The 19,755-nt window shown below is 35.5% G+C and overlaps 1 protein-coding gene across 2 annotated transcripts in view; it reads left to right on the forward strand.

Annotated features, from left to right (window-relative positions):
• LOC138716444 (androgen-dependent TFPI-regulating protein-like) overlaps positions 1-18,974 on the forward strand; it is a 30,594-nt gene extending 11,620 nt beyond the window's left edge. For both annotated transcript variants that reach the window (XM_069849542.1, XM_069849543.1), the window contains 4 exons: positions 884-1,042; positions 3,915-4,049; positions 13,986-14,203; positions 16,558-18,974. In XM_069849542.1, the coding sequence (XP_069705643.1) occupies positions 884-1,042; positions 3,915-4,049; positions 13,986-14,203; positions 16,558-16,723 (678 nt within the window). In that variant the 3' untranslated portion in view covers positions 16,724-18,974. The remainder of the gene's footprint in view (positions 1-883; positions 1,043-3,914; positions 4,050-13,985; positions 14,204-16,557) is intronic.
• Positions 18,975-19,755: the final 781 nt, after the last annotated feature.

Genomic DNA, 19,755 nt, shown 5'->3' on the forward strand with positions numbered 1-19,755 from the left:
ATGTAGCTACGTTCAGCATCACAGGATGTAATACGTACATATTTGAAGAACGAAAAGTCACTAATTTTTAGTACACCAACTTCAGATGTCTTGTCGTGGCCTGATAGCACATCATTTATAATACGAAGTTGTGAATAGGCAGAATTTTTAGCAATAATGTTTCTCAACTTACATTTCACTTTTTCTGAAATTAGTGAATTGTTATTTTGAATAACGGTTTGTTACACTTTATGCACTATATTAGGGCTTCTGAGAGTTGTAGTTTAGACGATTCTAACAGGATGATGCTTTTGGACACGATTTTAAAATTAGAAGCAATGAACAGAATATCTTCCAATAGCTGTTCAGAAGGCAATGATTTTACAGCTGCAATAGCGGAACTGTCTGTGCTATCCAATGCATCAGTTACTTCATTACTGTATTTTGCCGTAATATTCTGCATAATAATTAACAGCATCCAACCACGTTCCCCAACGGGTCAAGATTGGCTGCGGGGGTAAGGGTACTCCAGGGGCAATTATTTGGAACAGCAACGCTCTCATTGTAATATGTTTGATTGAATTCTTGTCTGCACTAAACAGATGTTAAGCTTTGACTATTCCAACCACAGTAATGCAAAAACAAGTGCTTACATAGCTATACATTAGCTGTAGCTGTTTTATCTATTTGGACCGGTCACAACTCTTAACATGAACTGCTTATACTACGAGACCGGGAGGTCGCTCACCTCCTCTATATTACGGTACATCGGCAACCTGAATGCATGCTGCGTGTGGCAATGCAACGAAGTCTAGTGATAACAATAGTGGCTACCACCACCACCAACACTCAGAAAGGAGGTAAATGTTTGTAAACTTATGCAACTGTGGTTATTCTCTTCTAGAAGACGCTGCTGCAGGTAATTCATGGCGCTGGATTGCTGCACCATAGTTACGTGATATATTATGCTGCCAATGTATTCGTAAATGCACCTGACATTGACGACCAACTTATAAGAGATGTGAAGAGGTTTCACAGCTGCTACTTCTCCGAATGGAATTTTGTAAGTCGTTTTCATATAAAATTGTTCTGATCATTTTTTCAGGAATGGTAAGCCTGCGCGTATAATTATGCGGAATTGAATATTACATTCCCCTTACACTCCAGAACGATTGAAATGATTCTGACAGAGCCATTGTAAACTTATAAATTGAGAACTTCTTCTTGACAGGCTTTAAGACTGGTTTTGAGGTCCTTGACAAATCAGATATTAAAATTTGAGTACAATAAACCTTGTTCTGTTTGAAAGGGAATTGAGAATTATGACAGACATCTGTAGTAATTTTGAGTCATGTTCATTTTTGTTCTGTGATTTGTCGGTTTTAACAGCTCTTGATGTAGTAAATAAGAAATTTCCAACTTCTACTGGTTTGATGCAGTGAAAAACTGAAAAATGTATGTATGTATATATATATATATATATATTTATTTGGTACTAATAATATGTTATTCATCCACTGCGATATAAGGTCAATAGAATTTGACGCGGGAAACAAAAGGCTACTAAATTTTGCTTGTATTCGTCTCGTTCATACATAAATTACAAACATGAAATTACGTTAGTTGTAAAAGATGTAATAGGCTAAGTCACGGTCGACTCTAGGCTACTAGAGTCGACCGTGGCTATACTTTTTTTTTTTTTTTTTTTTTTTTTTTTAAGATGTGACATGACAGTTAAGCGGCCGAGCATGGAACTGCAGTGCAATGTTGCCAATATGGATTACCACGCTGCCAGCTGATGGAAGCTAACAATTGTCGTTAAGATGGCTGACTTTAAAACATTCATCAACAATTGACGCGAAGATAAGAAAACGATACAAAAATCGACAGAATGAAAGACGAAACGTGCCAATGCTAACATTGTTTGCATAATAAATGTCGCCCAGGGAGCTATTAAAGCACTCGCTATGTGGGAACGGTAAGTTTGGCAACTCAACCGTTGTTACCATAGCAACAGGTCTACCACCCTATGTGACATTCAGTTGTTTTTCCTATCGCAACGCTCCTGTCATGTCCCATCTTTCAAAGAAACAAGTATAAGTACGAGGGTAGGAAAGAAATAAGTGGCACCACTGTTTTATCCCCACACAGGGAGTTTTGTTCGAGCTGTTGTTAGCAACACATGTAGAGGGTGGGTGGAGCTATAGAACTCGGGTGGCGGGGCTAGTGTAGGTGCTGCAGTGATAGGAGTGGCGTGTGTTGAATGCAGGTTGTCAAATCACTCCGCCCGAAACGGGATGTTTTTCAAGATAGAACAACATACCTGGATAAAGATCGAAGTGGCCCGTGGAAAAAACGCCAGGAAATATCACACTGGAGTACGTGAAGCGTGCGGGAATGAGGCATTGTCGTATCGGACTGTGGCACGTTGGGTTGCAGCTTTTCGTACAGGACGTGATGGTGTGCATAAGGAACGAGGTGGAGGTCGATATGGGGTCGAAAACAGAGTCATTGAATTGATTCAATCTTTGCTGCATGTGGACAGGAGGTGGACTTCTAGGGAACTGGCTAACGAGGTAGGAACAACCCACACTACCGTGTTGAATGTGTTGCACAATGTCCTTGGTTACCGAAAAATTGCATCTCGGTGGGTACCGCACTACCTTACAGACGTTCAAAAATGCACAGATACGCCCTCGCCGGTGATCATTTGGCACATTACAGACGGGAAGGTCGCGCGTTCCTGGACAGGATCATCGCATTTGACGAAACATGGGCGAGCTCTTATGAACCAGAACTTAAGCGCCAATCAAATGAAAGGCGCCATCCACCATCTCCCCGACTCAAGAAGCTGCGGCAGGAACTGGGGAATGTGAAGGTAATGCTGATAGTGGCATACGACGTACATGGTGTCATTATACGGCATGCAGTTCCTCCCCTTCACATTCCCCGGTTCCTGACGCAACTGACAACTGGCAAAACTCCGTTGTAGGAGGTTAGTAAACCCTACCGCTGCAGCGCGCTGTGGTGGAGGCGGAGTCGGAGTTTTCCCTCCATTAATATGAACCATTGTCGCTACTGATTGACAAGTTATCTGACGCATCATTGCTATCAGTACGCACTACTATTGGCTGACAATTAGGGAGGAGGAGGTGAATAGTTTATTGTGTCTCTCTTTAAGACTGACGAATGCGCAGACCAATGGAGTGTTCTGAGTTGTTCCCCTATAATAACTCAGCGCCTCTGAAGAAGCAGGTGCATGGAGGTGTTGTTATTGGCCGACTCGGTTAAACAAGGCTCATTCGTTGGACAGCCGGTTTCATATCGAGAGTTGGTTGTAAGAGTGGGGGAAAAACTCGCATTCCTCGCTGGGATCTTTCTCTGAAATGCGAACAGTAGGTACAGTATGTAATGCAATATTGGTTAAATTCAAGTAACCGAATAATTGACAAATTTTTCTCATCTTTTCGCATTGTGTGCTGTTATATAATTGAATATTCTCTTAAATTTGTCTAATGCAGAATTCTTTCAATTCTTTTCCTTCTTACCACACCGTCACCGCAGAGATGGATGAACGTTCTTGATACAGTATAAATATTTGCGGTTTTAAAATATTTATTATGAAGTGGAATTACCGGTACTTTTCACAACAATTAAAAATTGGCAAGTTGGGGATAAGTGCCCTCGCATCCCTTTCCTACGCAGGTACTTCTGGTTTGCCTTTATCGTATTTGCACTGGGGCGAGGATCATCCAACTGTCAGTTAATTTTATTGTTGACCAGTGTTCATGAAATAATAAAAGGTTTTTACTTTAACAAAGTTGATTATTGTTAATTTGAGGCTCTTCAAGTAAAGCTCTTGTGAACACAACTCAAATGTATTAAATTGATTAAAATTGCTATTCATGTTAATAGAAGTAACATTATGCTTTCAGACTATACAAACAATCTACTTGATCATCTGCTTGATGGAAAATACTGCGGGTCATAAATTAAAAGCATACACCAGAACAGCACTAAAGAGACTAAAGGACTTCATCTTTACTACTATGATCTTTCCCTTTTCCATGGTAAGTTGTTTATAGTCTTACGTGGCACTTTTTTTCTTAGTAGCTACAGTAATTTTTTTGTAATTTTACCGGCCAGATGCCATTTTCCTTGTTTTCGTCATTTTCCTTCCTCTTAAATTACCGTAAAATGGGGTAACTTTGCACCTGCAGGGGTAACTTTGCACCATCTATGAAAAACTTTTTATATAGGTCTAAGAATGTTTACGTGGACGAAATTGATCTGTTCATCACTTCCACCAATAGATGGTATAACTGTACAGTATTTTTCCACTTTTCGTGGTCACAGAATTTGTTTATGGTATTTTTATACCTTAACAACAGAACGTGTGCATAATTTGATTGAAATATAGATCAAATTAATTATCTTTTATTACAGATGGTGTGCACAATCTCAAGATAAGTTATACGTGTATCTGTTTCTTATTCATCCATGTGATCATGCGCACTGCCTCCTTTCTGGGACAAAGTATCTGTGCGACAAAACTTTTTTCTAAGTCTGTACATCTATTATCAGGCAGTATATTTGACTTGACGATATTTGTCGGAGGAAGAACAATTGTTTGTATACATCTGAAATGTGATTAGTGTAATATGTTACTAGTAAGCGATGTATGCAATGGAGGGGGAGAGGAGCTGGGCACACTACCCCATTATCTCCTGGCTTGGTTACCTCATGAATGATGCTTTATTAATGTCACTTATGAGTAGGCTTCGAAACTTCGGACCCGATAGAGCAGAGTGGGCAACCGCATAACGGCGTACCGAGTATAGTGGTAAAGCGTACAGTGGGTGGGGTACTGTAGAATGAATGCCAACAAATACGCAAAGAAAATGCTCTGAATTTGAAGGTTCTGATGAATAATTTGGTTTTCATACAAACCTGTTTTCAAACTGTATCTGAAACTATTACACGGATAGAAAAGTCAGAGCAAGAGATGCCGGAAGCCCTCAAATTAATTGAGGAAATGACACAGAGAATTAATGAGACACGTGTAAAACGGAAGTGGAAATCAATTTTATGTAAAAATAACGGATATGGAACATTGTGTAATATAAACAGCAAATTAGTAGACATAGAGTCACCCGAGAATAAAGGACTGTCTCTTAGAGACTGTAATGATGTTAGGTTTTTTCGCTTTGATCCTATAAAGTCATGCGACGTAGAGCGCAACTTTTCACAGTACAAACTTTGTTTGGTAGACAACTGAAAAAGATTTACGTTTGAGACACTGAAAATGTATCTTGTAATACATTGCAATTCGGTACTGTAACTGCACTTCCTAAAGACGGCCAATAGGATAAATGAAGAAATTAAAATTGCTACAGGTTTTATTCCACCATTAACACTGTGTATAATTAAACACAAATGCTTATAAAAGACAGGAGAATAAGTGCTTTTCACATTTTTTTGACATTGTCATTGTGTAATGTATATTTACTTTCAGAATGTCCATATGTGTGCGTTTCCTCATACTACCGTACTATATTCTAAATATCAACGTTGTTACCTCAACACATCTCTACCTTTCACTACCTGCAGCGGGTCAACAACCTATAGTGCAAGCACAGTAAACTTATTGTATCGGGTCCAAAGTCTCGAAGCCTGCTTATGAGATTCAAACCTGTCTTCGGACAATCAGCGTAGGTAATTCTGCAGTACATGGATAATTTTGTCATCTTTCTACGTTGAAGAATTAGTTCGAGTTTCAGTGAATGTAAATGCTATTCGTGATGGACATAGTCATTATTTTGCAATAATTTTCGTGAAGTTTGCGTTTTCCTACTTCATAGTAATTCTCCATTTACTATCGTCCCTCAGATCTACGGAACTCCCTATTATGTTCTACCCCACTTCTAAAGTCCTCGTATCTTCTTCTTGTTTTTTTTTAAGAGCCGAGAGAAGTAACAACAGATGAAATAACATTTTCATGACACTTGGGAGTCTAGTGGCGAATAAAAGATGAAAAGGGAAAATACTAATGGTTGATTTCTACTACACTGGATAAATATTTGTCCTCTTGATACATGGTCTATATGTGAAATACCCCGGAAGTGCTTTTATAGGCACAGGATGTCACACAATGACTTTATTCTCCGACAAATTATAAGATTATTTATTAATTCAAAAATGATTGGATAACTATTTATCTGTATATAAAAAATCATAAAAATAGCTGATAGCTTATGTTTGTTGTGTTGATTCCGGTCTTTTATACTTATTTAAATAAAAAGTAAACACAAAGGAATAGGATTATATTAGTTGATATAGTTCATATTCTTCAGACGAGGAAATTATAAATTATAATATATCAGAGAATTACGAGGCCTAGAGTATTTAAAAAAAAATGTACATTTGATTAATATTAATATAAGCCTAAAAATGATAGATGCTGAAATTGCTATTTTATTATATTGATTGAAAGTAAAATTATTACTATCACAGGTGATTAATTTTGTAATCTGAATGAAGTATGAAATATTATTAGCTCTGAGCTTAATATGCAATGTTTTCAACGAGTCCATTACCAGAATGTGTTCACTCTGAGGGGTAATGGGTTAGTTGCGGAACGGTATTCAGTGCGTCAGATCTCAGTATGGTCACAATCTACTATATACAGTCACGTAGCTTGGATTAATTTTTGCCAACGAGTTGCATTTCTCGCGATAGTTGCTAGCCGCTTGGAGCGCTGTGAGTACTAGGAACAATAAACTGTGTCACTGCCATCGTAATCTAATACAGGCCGTAAAGCAGACCATGTGACTCGCTTAACCCGATCACGAAGGGTGGCCTTTCAACCATATAAATTAATTGGAATGCATAAAGAGTAACATATATTTCTCTAAAATGTAGTGTAATTGCATTAATAAAATTTAAAATAATGATTAGGGGACACTTCAGACATAATTCCTTGCGAGTTAAGGTGTAATGTTATTTTTGGTGTGAAAATTGCGTTGTTCGTATGTGTAATACCTGCCTTTATTTCGATTAAATATTGCGAAATTCTTTACATTTATTTATGCACGATTCAATAATTTTCAGTTGCACCGCACGAATATTTATATATGTCGAAATTATAGGTTATGTTTACTGTACCAGTTGCCCCTTTCTGTCTAATTCGAGTGGTCTCCAATGCCCTGCCATTACATATGTATGTTATGTCATATGGATATTATAGGTTATGTTTACTATATTTAACTTATATTCCTATATTCGCAATTATACGTTATAATTAAACATAATGTCATGTATGACACCCGTCACATTCTATTTGTCTGTATTTAATACTACAATTGAATACTGAATTATTCTATTTATTTACTACCTAAGAGACGAAGTAATACAATCGTACATACACTAATTTCATAGGAGTGGTATGGTAAATTTTCTATCTACAATAAAATTAAGGAAGGTAGATGTATTAAATTAAAATCATAATATAAATTCGTTTTTATTAAACCTCAAAATAGCTTCCATTCTGAAGTTAAAATGTTGATGGGAACAGATTATGTTAACATGTAAAATTCTCTTCACATTAAAATAACACAGTTTCGTAATTATTTCTGCAACATATTATGCAACAAGAAGTAAACGGAACTTATGGACACATTGCACTAAATAAAGCTTAGCAATGATACGCAATAAAGTTATAATATAGTATTTCACTGAGCTCCATACACTGAAATAGAAAACCCGAACATACATTACGGCCTGGTCTAGATCGAAAAGGCATTGACTGTGCCGTATTTCGCTTTGTTGTGAAAAGTTATGCAAACTGTGAAATGTTCGTTATCGGTTGTAATAACTGTAAATGGCTAAAATACAATAATTTGAATAATAATATGGGACAAGGAGACGTTTGTTGCACTATAAATATTGTAAGAACAAGAGGTCAGAGTGATCCTTCTTCCGAAAGATCCAGGGAGATGAGTTTATAAAATATAATATATACTTTATGAAAATAATATATAAACCTTATGTACTTCACATTTCAATAATGGAAGGAAGGTGTTAATATTTTCAAAAGAATACGAGGTCGAAAGTACAATACATTTTATCCTCTGCTGGGGAAAGGGTCTGTGATGAGACGATAGTAGCGATCCTTGTGGTGAGCAACTATCTATGTTTTCATATTTAGTAAGTATTGAGCTTCGTGACTGTATATAATAGACTGTGGTATGGTGTAGGACGTCCCGCTGCACAAAGTCGAGCGAGGGGAACAATTATATACTACTCTCCCCTCCTATAACTCACCCTCGCCTCACTCGCACTGAACGGATATCAGGCCTGAATACAAGCATCGTGACTGTGTAACTGAAACAAAAGTAAACAATAAACACTGCAGTTTTGTTAAATCCAACAGTATTTTAACTTCAAGCACAACCATTCTGATTATACGGAAATTGGTATAGTGGCAGATTTTGGCACAAAATTATGCGTAGATAACATATACAAATACATTTACCTTGCTGGTTTGCAAAAGCCGAAAAAGTTATAACAAATTTTTTTTATCACTTTCATAATGCTGAATAGTCTTAAATATTACAAGTTTGTAGAGACCGGACACAAGTATTCTACTTAACGTCTTTCCAGAGTTACTAACAATTAATGGAAGTTATGGACATCATGACTAGAGCTCGGATTTTTAGTGCTAAAAATCGGAAAATATTTATTTTTATGTGCTAAAATGGGGAAAATAAGTGAAAAAAGGAAGAATATTTAATTATTTTATGTGAATGTAAACGATATACAATATTCACCGGTATAAATTATGCTGGCTCGCCAACTGCTGAAGAACTACAGTACACAGTGAGATTCATCCTCAAGTTGTCCATCACAAATGACTGACTATTATCGCGGAACACTGCCTTGTACTGGGAAAAAGAGCGTCCTGGCCACTGGGAAACAACCTGCACTACCTAGAGACATGTTTATGATTGAAAATGGAAACAGGGGCAGCTGATGTTTATGAAATTATAATTGCTTCCTGAATCAGGATTATGATATCTTACAAAGCACTCCTAAATGACAATGTTTGTGTGTGTTAGTTACAGTACAATTTTTTTAGTGGTGACAGCTCTTATCGCTTGTAGTGAGAGAGCAGACTTCAGTTCCACAGGTTCACTGATAGGCAATTCCGAAAAACAGTTGCTAACTGTCACGACTAAGCAACTACATTGAACATTCGGACGATGATTAATCTGATAATGGGGCTTTTGTCAAAAGTTATTTGACGAAAACTTAATTTTTGTGTGTTTTTATGTGAATATTTGAAAATATGTATTTACATAAAAAAAATTCAAAGTATATGTTTATGTGAAATAAAATTTAAAATATATGCTCAGGTGACCTCGCCCGAAATTTAAAACACAATTACGAGTTTCTATTACAGTACAAATAAAATATTAATTTACCTAAGAATCCTAGCCCTATTCATGGCGTTGAACCTCGTCTGTCCTTCGGTATCAAATATGATATCTTAGAAATTTATTCCTGTCATTCGTTATGCGCTTATATAGGTCCGTGGCCTGAGGTATCTTATTTTGTACCATCTGCGCTTTCTGGTTATCATTCGAGTTTATTCTATTTAGTTGTCACTAGATGCTTTCAGTTGATTGAATTTATCATTCCGTCTAGTCAGCAACATGGCGGAGAAAAGCAAATATAATTGTCGTTTTGTTATATGTTAAATGAAATAATATTAACTGTTGATACATTCTTACACATTAGCTATTCAAGTAATAATAATAATAATAATAATAATAATAATAATAATAATAATAATAATAATAATAATAATAGAAACATTGTTTGGGTTCTCAAACAGGCGTTCAACACTACTTTTTAAGCGGTATCATTGGCGATACCTTTGATCACTATTATGATTTTTCATAAATCACATTACTATAGTTTTTATGCTCGATCATGCCGAAATGTAGTAATTATACACCTGGTAGTAGCCCTTTAATGCACCTCATTAAAGTACACCTATTCATTATAGTTCAGTTGTTCAGCCAATGAGAAATCACCATTGTAGCATTATAAAACCGCAAGTATCGATTATTCTCGGATATGCAATCGAAATACAACTAGCGAAACGTTACGGAGGCTGGAAATCCAATACTGTCGCAGAAGGTTATGTTCTGTTACTATAATAATTAGCGTTAATTGAAAATAATATTCAAATAAATTCAATTTGTCATCTCGTTTTTCAATTCTAAATCAATTTCCAGATTAATGTTCATGTTATTCTCTAGATTATATCAAGGTCAATGACATTCGTTCCTCGGAAAAAATCAATACTTTCGCGTCTGCGGACATCTCACAATTTAGAAGGTCAGTTCCGCTCCTCACTTAGATAACCATAACATGAATACTTATGAATAATTTCAAGTTAGAAATATGGTCGAGCATAAAAAGTCGTATGAAACTTGCCTATAATGGTAATTAAGATGCTCGTATGAAAATTATGAAACTCGCTTGTGCTCGTTTCATAAACAAACATACTCGCATCTTAATTACTACCATTATCGGCTCGTTGCATAATGTACTATTTTGTAATAAGTAGAATACATGATATTGTATAAACGTGATAGCTGTTATTTCATGCTCGCATCATTTTCATATATTCAAAATATTCTTTACAATATAACACGCTTCATTAAAAAGTGACACTGATATGAAGAAAGAAGGTAGGAGTAGTTACGTGCAAGTGATGAGAAATGACGACAAACTAGCTCTACTAAAGTAGTTTGACAATATGTCCATTTTTTATGGCATCACTGAATTCGGCGTGGAACTAATAGAAGACTGAAAATGCTGGTCAAAAAAGGATACTGTGCCCTGTATTGTATAATACTCCAATAGATGGAGAGTTCAGTAAAAAATTGAGAGCAGAAACAATTCATATAAGGCGATGGCCGGTACCAATAGGCAGTGTGTGAAACTGCCAATCAGGTTTGATCACTGTGCCATGTAGTGTGTAATACTCCAATAGATGGACAGTTTAGTAAAAAATTGTGGGCAGAAACAATTCATATAAGTCGATGGCTGGTACCTATAGGAAGTGTGTGAAACTGCCAACACGGTTTGATCACTGTGCCATGTAGTGTGTAATACTCCAATAGATGGAGAGTTTAGTAAAAAATTGTGGGCAGAAACAATTCATATAAGTCGATGGCTGGTACCTATAGGAAGTGTGTAAAACTGCCAATACGGTTTGATCACTGTGCCATGTAGTGTATAATACTCCAATAGATGGACAGTTTAGTAAAAAATTGTGGGCAGAAACAATTCATATAAGTCGATGGCTGGTACCTATGGGAAGTGTGTGAAACTGCCAATACGGTTTGATCACTGTGCCATGTAGTGTATAATACTCCAATAGATGGACAGTTTAGTAAAAAATTGTGGGCAGAAATAATTCATATAAGTCGATGGCTGGTACCTATAGGAAGTGTGTGAAACTGCCTATCAGGTTTGATCACTATGCCATGTAGTGTGTAATACTCCAATAGATGGACAGTTTAGTAAAAAAATTGTGGGCAGAAACAATTCATATAAGTCGATGGCTGGTACCTATAGGAAGTGTGTAAAACTGCCAATCAGGTTTGATCACTGTGCCATGTAGTGTATAATACTCCAATAGATGGACAGTTTAGTAAAAAATTGTGGGCAGAAATAATTCATATAAGTCGATGGCTGGTACCTATAGGAAGTGTGTGAAACTGCCAATCAGGTTTGATCACTATGCCATGTAGTGTGTAATACTCCAATAGATGGACAGTTTAGTAAAAAATTGTGGGCAGAAACAATTCATATAAGTCGATGGCTGGTACCTATAGGAAGTGTGTAAAACTGCCAATACGGTTTGATCACTGTGCCATATAGTGTATAATACTCAAATAGATGGACAGTTTAGTAAAAAATTGTGGGCAGAAACAATTCATATAAGTCGATGGCTGGTACCTATACGAAGTGTGTAAAACTGCCAATACGGTTTGATCACTGTGTCATGTAGTGTATAATACTCCAAAAGATGGACAGTTTAGTAAAAAATTGTGGGCAGAAACAATTCATATAAGTCGATGGCTGGTACCTATAGAAAGTGTGTAAAACTGCCAATACGGTTTGATCACTGTGCCATATAGTGTATAATACTCAAATAGATGGACAGTTTAGTAAAAAGTTGTGGGCAAAAACAATTCATATAAGTCGATGGCTGGTACCTATAGGAAGTGTGTGAAACTTCCAATCAGGTTTGATCACTGTGCCATGTAGTGTGTAATACTCCAATAGATGGACAGTTTAGTAAAAAATTGTGGGCAGAAACAATTCATATAAATCGATGGCTGGTACCTATAGGAAGTTTGTGAAACTGCCAATACGGTTTGATCACTGTGCCATGTAGTGTGTAATACTCCAATAGATGGACAGTTTAGTAAAAAATTGTGGGCAGAAACTATTCATATAAATCGATGGCTGGTACCTATAGGAAGTGTGTAAAACTGCCAATACGGTTTGATCAATGTGCCATATAGTATATAATACTCAAATAGATGGACAGATTAGTAAAAAATTGTGGGCAGGAACAATTCATATAAGTCGATGGCTGGTACCTATAGGAAGTGTGTAAAACTGCCAATACGGTTTGATCACTGTGCCATATAGTGTATAATACTCCAATAGATGGACAGTTTAGTAAAAAATTGTGGGCAGAAACAATTCATATAAGTCGATGGCTGGTACCTATAGGAAGTGTGTAAAACTGCCAATACGGTTTGATCACTGTGTCATGTAGTGTATAATAATCCAAAAGATGGACAGTTTAGTAAAAAATTGTGGGCAGAAACAATTCATATAAGTCGATGGCTGGTACCTAGAGGAAGTGTGTGAAACTGCCAATACGGTTTGATCACTGTGCCATGTAGTGTGTAATACTCCAATAGATGGACAGTTTAGTAAAAAATTGTGGGCAGAAACAATTCATATAAGTCGATGGCTGGTACCTGTAGGAAGTGTGTGAAACTGCCAATACGGTTTGATCACTGTGTCCGCATCTGGAGCGGCCTACGGTTGATAGGTGTAGGTACCTTGAAACTGTCCTAGGCTTTGGTTTATGACGGGGTTCGATGTTGCAAAATGCCTGTTACAATAGAAATATATGTATCACGTAGTGTTTTTGTTGTTTATCTCTTGTTATTATTCTTGAATTTTCTTCACCGGCAGTGTAGTTTCTGGTATAGAGAGATCTTTACAGAGCATTTTTTTTTTTTTTTTTTCCACGAAAGAAATATATTTTCTGTATAATGTATAGGCCTATACTTAACAAGAGTATTATATTTGTCATGACTTCTAAGCGTAGTGTTGCTGCTGGAAAACAGATGCTTCCATTTCATTATTTGTAAGCAATTGTATGCGTTTTTGTAAAATAAATAAAACTGAATGGATACCAAATTTACTCGCCGTAGAATCCCAAGGTATCATATATAATACCTAGCATAAAACAGGAATTGAGGTGATGATACAAATTTTGATTCGTTAGTGTTTATCTTTGTATCGCCAATTATCCAATAAATAATATTTTAACATTTTTTTTTAACTTTTGAATTTGTCTCGAGACTGAAGAGGTTAATAGAGATTAATGTGTTTGCAGTTGATTTCTCCCTAAATCGCTTTACACATTACAAATCTCTCATGACTTGCTGAGTGCCGAATCTCGATTTCTTTGGTGAAAAGCTGTCATCTAAATGATTGAAATATTACATGGGTATGGGATGTAAGAGAGACAAGATTGATAAAGAAACAATATCAGATTTCGAGGAGCAAGGCTTAATTTGTTGGGTACTAATCTTTCATCTTAAAAATGGTTAAATTTAAACTGAGAATTCTTTATTGATAAATAATATAACCATAAATGCTCTCCTTCTTCAATACAGTTTGTATCGTCATTGTTTTGGGGTTTGTACATGGTGGACCGAGAACTTGTGCTGCCTCAGTCTTTCGAACAAGTGGCGCCGCAATGGATCAACTACTCAGTGCACACCGTCACATTCTTGCTTATGCTTGTCGATTTGCTGCTCGAAAGGAAGAATCTGCACAGACAATTTCCGTCGTTGACCACACTGTACCTCTTCTGCGTGGCATACGACGTTACGTGAGTACAGCCAAAAGGCACCAGTTTGTTTTTGGCATTATGAATTGTTGAAATGACAGCCAGCCAGACAGACAGACAGAAATATGGATAGGCAAGGGGTAATTTCATTTTTTGTTTGGGGAGGAGGAAGATGTTTTAGGGAAGATCTTGTAGAGTATAATGCGTAGCATCCTCCCTTCCTATGTCCTCTGCAATGAACTGTTTTCTATCGCGTGAATTAGGATAAACTTAATCAGAAAACAAAACAAAAAGTAAAGTAAAAGTGAAAGGTAAAAGGTAAAAGCAGAATGTAAAAGCAAAAGTAATAGTAGTAAAAGTAAGGTAAGATTAAGTTAAATTAAATTAAATTAAAGTCGTTCAAACCATGTAAGATGCAATGAACATATTCTTTTGTAGTTAATTATTTATTTCTCTATTTATTAAATACAGCACCTATATTTTATTATTTTAAGTCACAAATAGTACTGATATCATATATATTTTGATGTACCGAAGTACATGTATCTTTCATCACTGATATCATGGTCTAAAGGCCCATTCACAATGAAAATTAAACATAACCGTAACATAAACACAGAAGTTTGCGCCCAGGCTACCAAATGGGATCATTCACAATAATTCACATAAGCATTGACATAAACATTACCGTAAGACGTTAACATGAAAGTTTGCAAACTCCAAATTTTCATGCTTATGCTTACGTGATTTGCAAACAGAACACAATCGTGGAGTGCTGAAGTATACGACAGAATATGAGGAAATGGCGTCGTTGTTTTGTTTCCATGGTTACCAAGTATGTTTGCTGTTATGTTTATGTTCCCATCGTGAATGATAGTATGACTTCTTGATTTTACCATAACGTTTATATTCTTAAGTTAACGCTTACGTTATGTTTAATTTTCATTGTGAATGAGCCTTAAATCTTTTTGTTTTATGGTAGGATTAAATAGAAATATTGATAAAATTCCATTCCATCCTTATTTCACAATTAAAGATGTTGTAGGATTTTTAATCCCAATTATATTATTAACAGTATTATCACTAAAAGAACCGATTGCTGGTAAAATTCATGTTCTGGGAATAATAAGTTAATTAAGTAGTAAAATATCGCTGCAATCGAAAAGTATCGGAATAAATTTGAATAAGGAACGAAAAAAAGTTTCCTTCCCAGACAGGATTCGAACCAAGAAATTCTTCGTTACCAGTCTATCATGCTATGGAGTGAACAAGGCTCTGAAATCAGCTACAAGAGTCGGTCCGGTTTTTTTGCCACTACTGTACATTTTCAGTTTCCACACATGACCTAGTTTTAAATTCATATCTTACTTATATCACCTCTGATTGAAGTACATCTCACTTGTCGATACGTGTCGGAGAAAGAACAATTATTGTTTGTATGCATCTGAAATCTGATTAGTGTAGTATATAGCTAATTGGCGATGTCTGCAATGGAGGGTGAAAGGAACTGGCCACCCTACCCCATTATCTCCTGGCCTAGTTGCCTCATAAGTTGTGCCTTATTGGTATCACTTGTTCAACTCAATACAATACGAGTTTGATAATACCAGTCGAATATTGTAATATGAAGTTACGATAAGTATATCGTACAACGTTTTATCCACTTTGAAAAAAGAATTACTTTCGTTTTTAATGAAAGTAATTGCATTGTTTGTATTAGTTTTGAACATGTATTTTGTGGAGAGGCGATTGTATTAGCATTATTACTTTCTTCCTGCGAGAGGCGATTCGTTTATGTTTCTTTTATTAGTTTTGAACGCGATATGTTTTTGTTTATAACAGAAGAACAGAAGTACAGGAGAAATAAACAAACATTGTTAAAATAAGTTCAAACGAGGATTCAGGTATTGAAAATGCTGCAAATTCTGCAATTGAATATCTAGTACCATCGAAATCCCTCGTAAGCTATGAAGTGGAATATACAAATTTTAAGACTGTTGTTCCAAGAAAAATATAGCATGTGTATCGAACATATTTTGATAATATTTTTAATAAATAAAATCAATTCCATTTAATTAAATTTAATGTGTCGTTTAGATTACGCAACCAGTTAAGTAATAATACTGCTATTACCTAAATAGTTGCGTAATGAATGTGTTTTCAACATTTTTATTAGTGCTGTAAAGTCCACATTGCATACGATAACGATCATCAAAGTCGATGAAACTTAGTACAGAACGTCAACTATAGAATATTCGCAGCAGAGAAACTTTATGATGAAAGAAATATAACACATAGGAACAGTGAATCAACAGAAATGATATGTTCTTGCTTGATTTTCACACATCGTTGTTGCTGCCAAAACATGTTCTAGTTAAGTCGGTTTCTTGTTTCAGACTAATCAGCGTCTCTTTCCTGTATGACACTGCGCTCTACCCTGTTCTTAACTTGTTGAGCAACGAATTTCAGCTGCTGCTTGTTTTGTTAAGCTGCAACATCTCCATTCTTGGATTCTTCCATTTTGGTGCAAACTACCTTTTTGTTCGTGAAAAACAAGTATAGTATTACAATAATATGTAAAGTAATGTCATTTTCAATTAATCACCCGATGAAACAAAGGAGTCAACAACTGATAAAGTACAGAGACATCATTTTATTTTTACTTCAATTTTTATTTTACCTGAGTTTTTTGATGTACTTCACTTCCACCCCCTCTACTAGTAAACTTCCAACCGTTCTCAACACAGAACCAAGAGTATAGAATCAAAGTCGCCTTACGGTCATAGTAAACACAAACAGTATTGAGTTAGTGAGTATAGTACGTTCCAGAAATATGTTCGCGTTGTCCAGTGACGAAAGAGCTTTCAATATTGAATCATATTCTCGCACAGGTACTGTCGTCCGTTTGCCTATGTCGCATCCCGGTTTCCCCCACCCGCTTCTGCTCGCCCCTCTGTAAAGGTTAGTGGCTGGGCTGTCTTAGCTCTTTTCTGAAAACATTAAATTCTGTCAGGAATTGGGCGTTTACGTAATATTATACAACTGTTTAACATAAATAAAAGGTCTCGTTAATTAATTGTCACGTGATTTCCCTCCTTTCTATGTCCCTGAGACAAAACCACTTGGACGGACAGTAGATAGCATGTCTGAGTAATTTTACCTTTTTTGATCGTGCAGAAGTGAAGATTGAATTTACAGTACTTAAGGTACTCTTTTATAGAGCAGGTACGGAATTATTTCAACATGAGTTACTAGTACGAAGGACGAAACTACTAATTGGAATTAGGTACAATAGTCTATAGTGCGATAATATGCACAAAGGAACTGAAGCCTGTATCGAAATGAACGGCCGCCATTTTCAAAATTGTGTTTAAATATCCATATTATGATTATTTTTCAATTTAACTTTCTCTATATTGTACGCTAATGTGCTGTAGACAGTATAATGTACACTGCATAATGAATACGTCCGAATTGAAAGCTCAGTTCGTGAGTGAAAGCACTTACTGTTAATACAGTACTGTATTTTAATTAAAGAATAACCTAATGAAAATTAGCGAACTCAAAATCACGATATTTCCTACTTCACGTAAATGGATGAACTACTTTTCTTCCCTCTTATACCTAGTAAAGTGATTTTTTTGTATTTTACGCCAGTATCATCAAACTCCAGTCGTGGAAGGGGGTAGCAACCAGCGTTTCCGGTTCTCAATCGTTAATTCAAAGGTATAGCCAGGTTAATATTAGAAATGTTAGTAAAAATAAAATGATGTCCCTGTATAAATAAAACGCACATTGCCTATTTATGATTATCAATTTCTAAGGTATTTAGTTCAAGTCCGCAAATAAATGCGTACTTTTACTAGAAACATTTCTATGTAGCAGACAACAGCAAGGTGTTTTGAAATAGAATAGTATTTACAATAATTCATTCTCACCCCGGTGCACAGTGGTCCAAAACACACATTTAGCGAGACAAACTAATAGACCTAATTTTTCAGATAACATATTTTTATGAAAATTTAGACAGTAGTTACAGGTAGCATATTTATTTTGTATACAAACTCTGATTACGTTGGTATAAGGTGAACTACCCCTTATAGGAGGGTGCAATAAGACAAAATTAATAACTTTTGTTCCTAACAGATTTTCATGAAATTTTATACAGTAGTTCCAGGTAGTATATTTGTTTTCTTTACAAACTCTGATTATGTTTGTGTAAGGGAAACTACCCTTTTTAGGGGTACATTTAGACAAAATTAACAAATTTTCTCCCATATAAGAGTTTTTTTATGAAACTTCATACCATAGTTACATGTAATACATTTGTTTTATACAAACTCTGATTACGTTTGTATGAGGAAAACTCTCTCTTGTAGAGGAGTGCATTTAGACAAAATTAGGAACTTTTTTTCTATCTAACAGATTTTCATGAAACTTTATACAGTAGTTACAGACTGCATATTTATTCTGTATACAAACTGATTACAATTGTATAAGAGAAACTGCCCATTCTAGGAGGGTGTATTTACACAAAATTAACAACTTTTGTGTGGAAATCTCGTGAAGGATGTTTCTAGATTTTGTCTAAGTATATTTTCAGTGGAATCTGTTTTGGTTACCACTTATCAATCTCAATGGAGCCACAGATGTTAGTAACATATCACAGTCAATCGCATTCAAGTCTTCGATAAATGCTTCCTTATAAAGCAGAGACAGGAACTACCATCAAATCACCATTTATGAATCATTTTATGTAAAAATATATGTAATTTATCTTTGTTCTAGCAATAAATTATTATTATTATTATTATTATTATTATTATTATTATTATTATTATTAAAAATGAATAGTTATAGTCCTTGTTTATTGCACTAGGTATGACTATTATATATATCTACGTTCAACTGCTATACCGAACAATTTTTGTAATCCTACCTTTGTCATTTTTTCTGTAATAGTAGGTAATTGATTCTTCTTTGGAAGTAACAGTGTTTTCAGTTTCTAAAATTTTATTTAAGCATGGCATATGTTAAAATTTATATTTCTGTAACTTTTTGTCAGACACACTTATCGATGCCAGAGCTTTTCTGGAGTGCATGAACAAGCGTGAATAGATGTAGGCATATCAGTAGGCCTACTTCCATTCATTGGTCGAATGTTACGTGTAGTTCCTATTGTTGCTTTTTTAATAACATAACAAACATTTCATTTACCTTCCTTGGCAAAACTTATTTGCCTTACAGAAGCTAGTTCTCTTGAACTACACAAAGTAACTAACAGTTCTCTGAACTGTCTGTTTCGACCTCGTACTTGCTGCAATGGAAATGCTTTTTTGGGCTACCACGACTTTTTCCATGGGTAAGTTTTCTCTAAATTGTCATTATTATCACGATGAGAACCTAATTTAATAATTAGCTCACTAAGCCAACGTTCATTTCGTAAAAAAAAAAAACATTATTTAACTTGTTGCTTTCCAACCATAAATTATCTTCTGGGAAAAATATAACATTTTAGTTACTACTAGCCGTACCCGTGCGCTCCGCTTCACCTGTTAGAAATAAATATAAAGTAATTACATAATTAAAATAGA

The sequence above is a fragment of the Periplaneta americana genome, chromosome 16, assembly GCF_040183065.1.
Source record: "Periplaneta americana isolate PAMFEO1 chromosome 16, P.americana_PAMFEO1_priV1, whole genome shotgun sequence".
Taxonomy (NCBI): Eukaryota; Metazoa; Arthropoda; class Insecta; order Blattodea; family Blattidae; genus Periplaneta; species Periplaneta americana.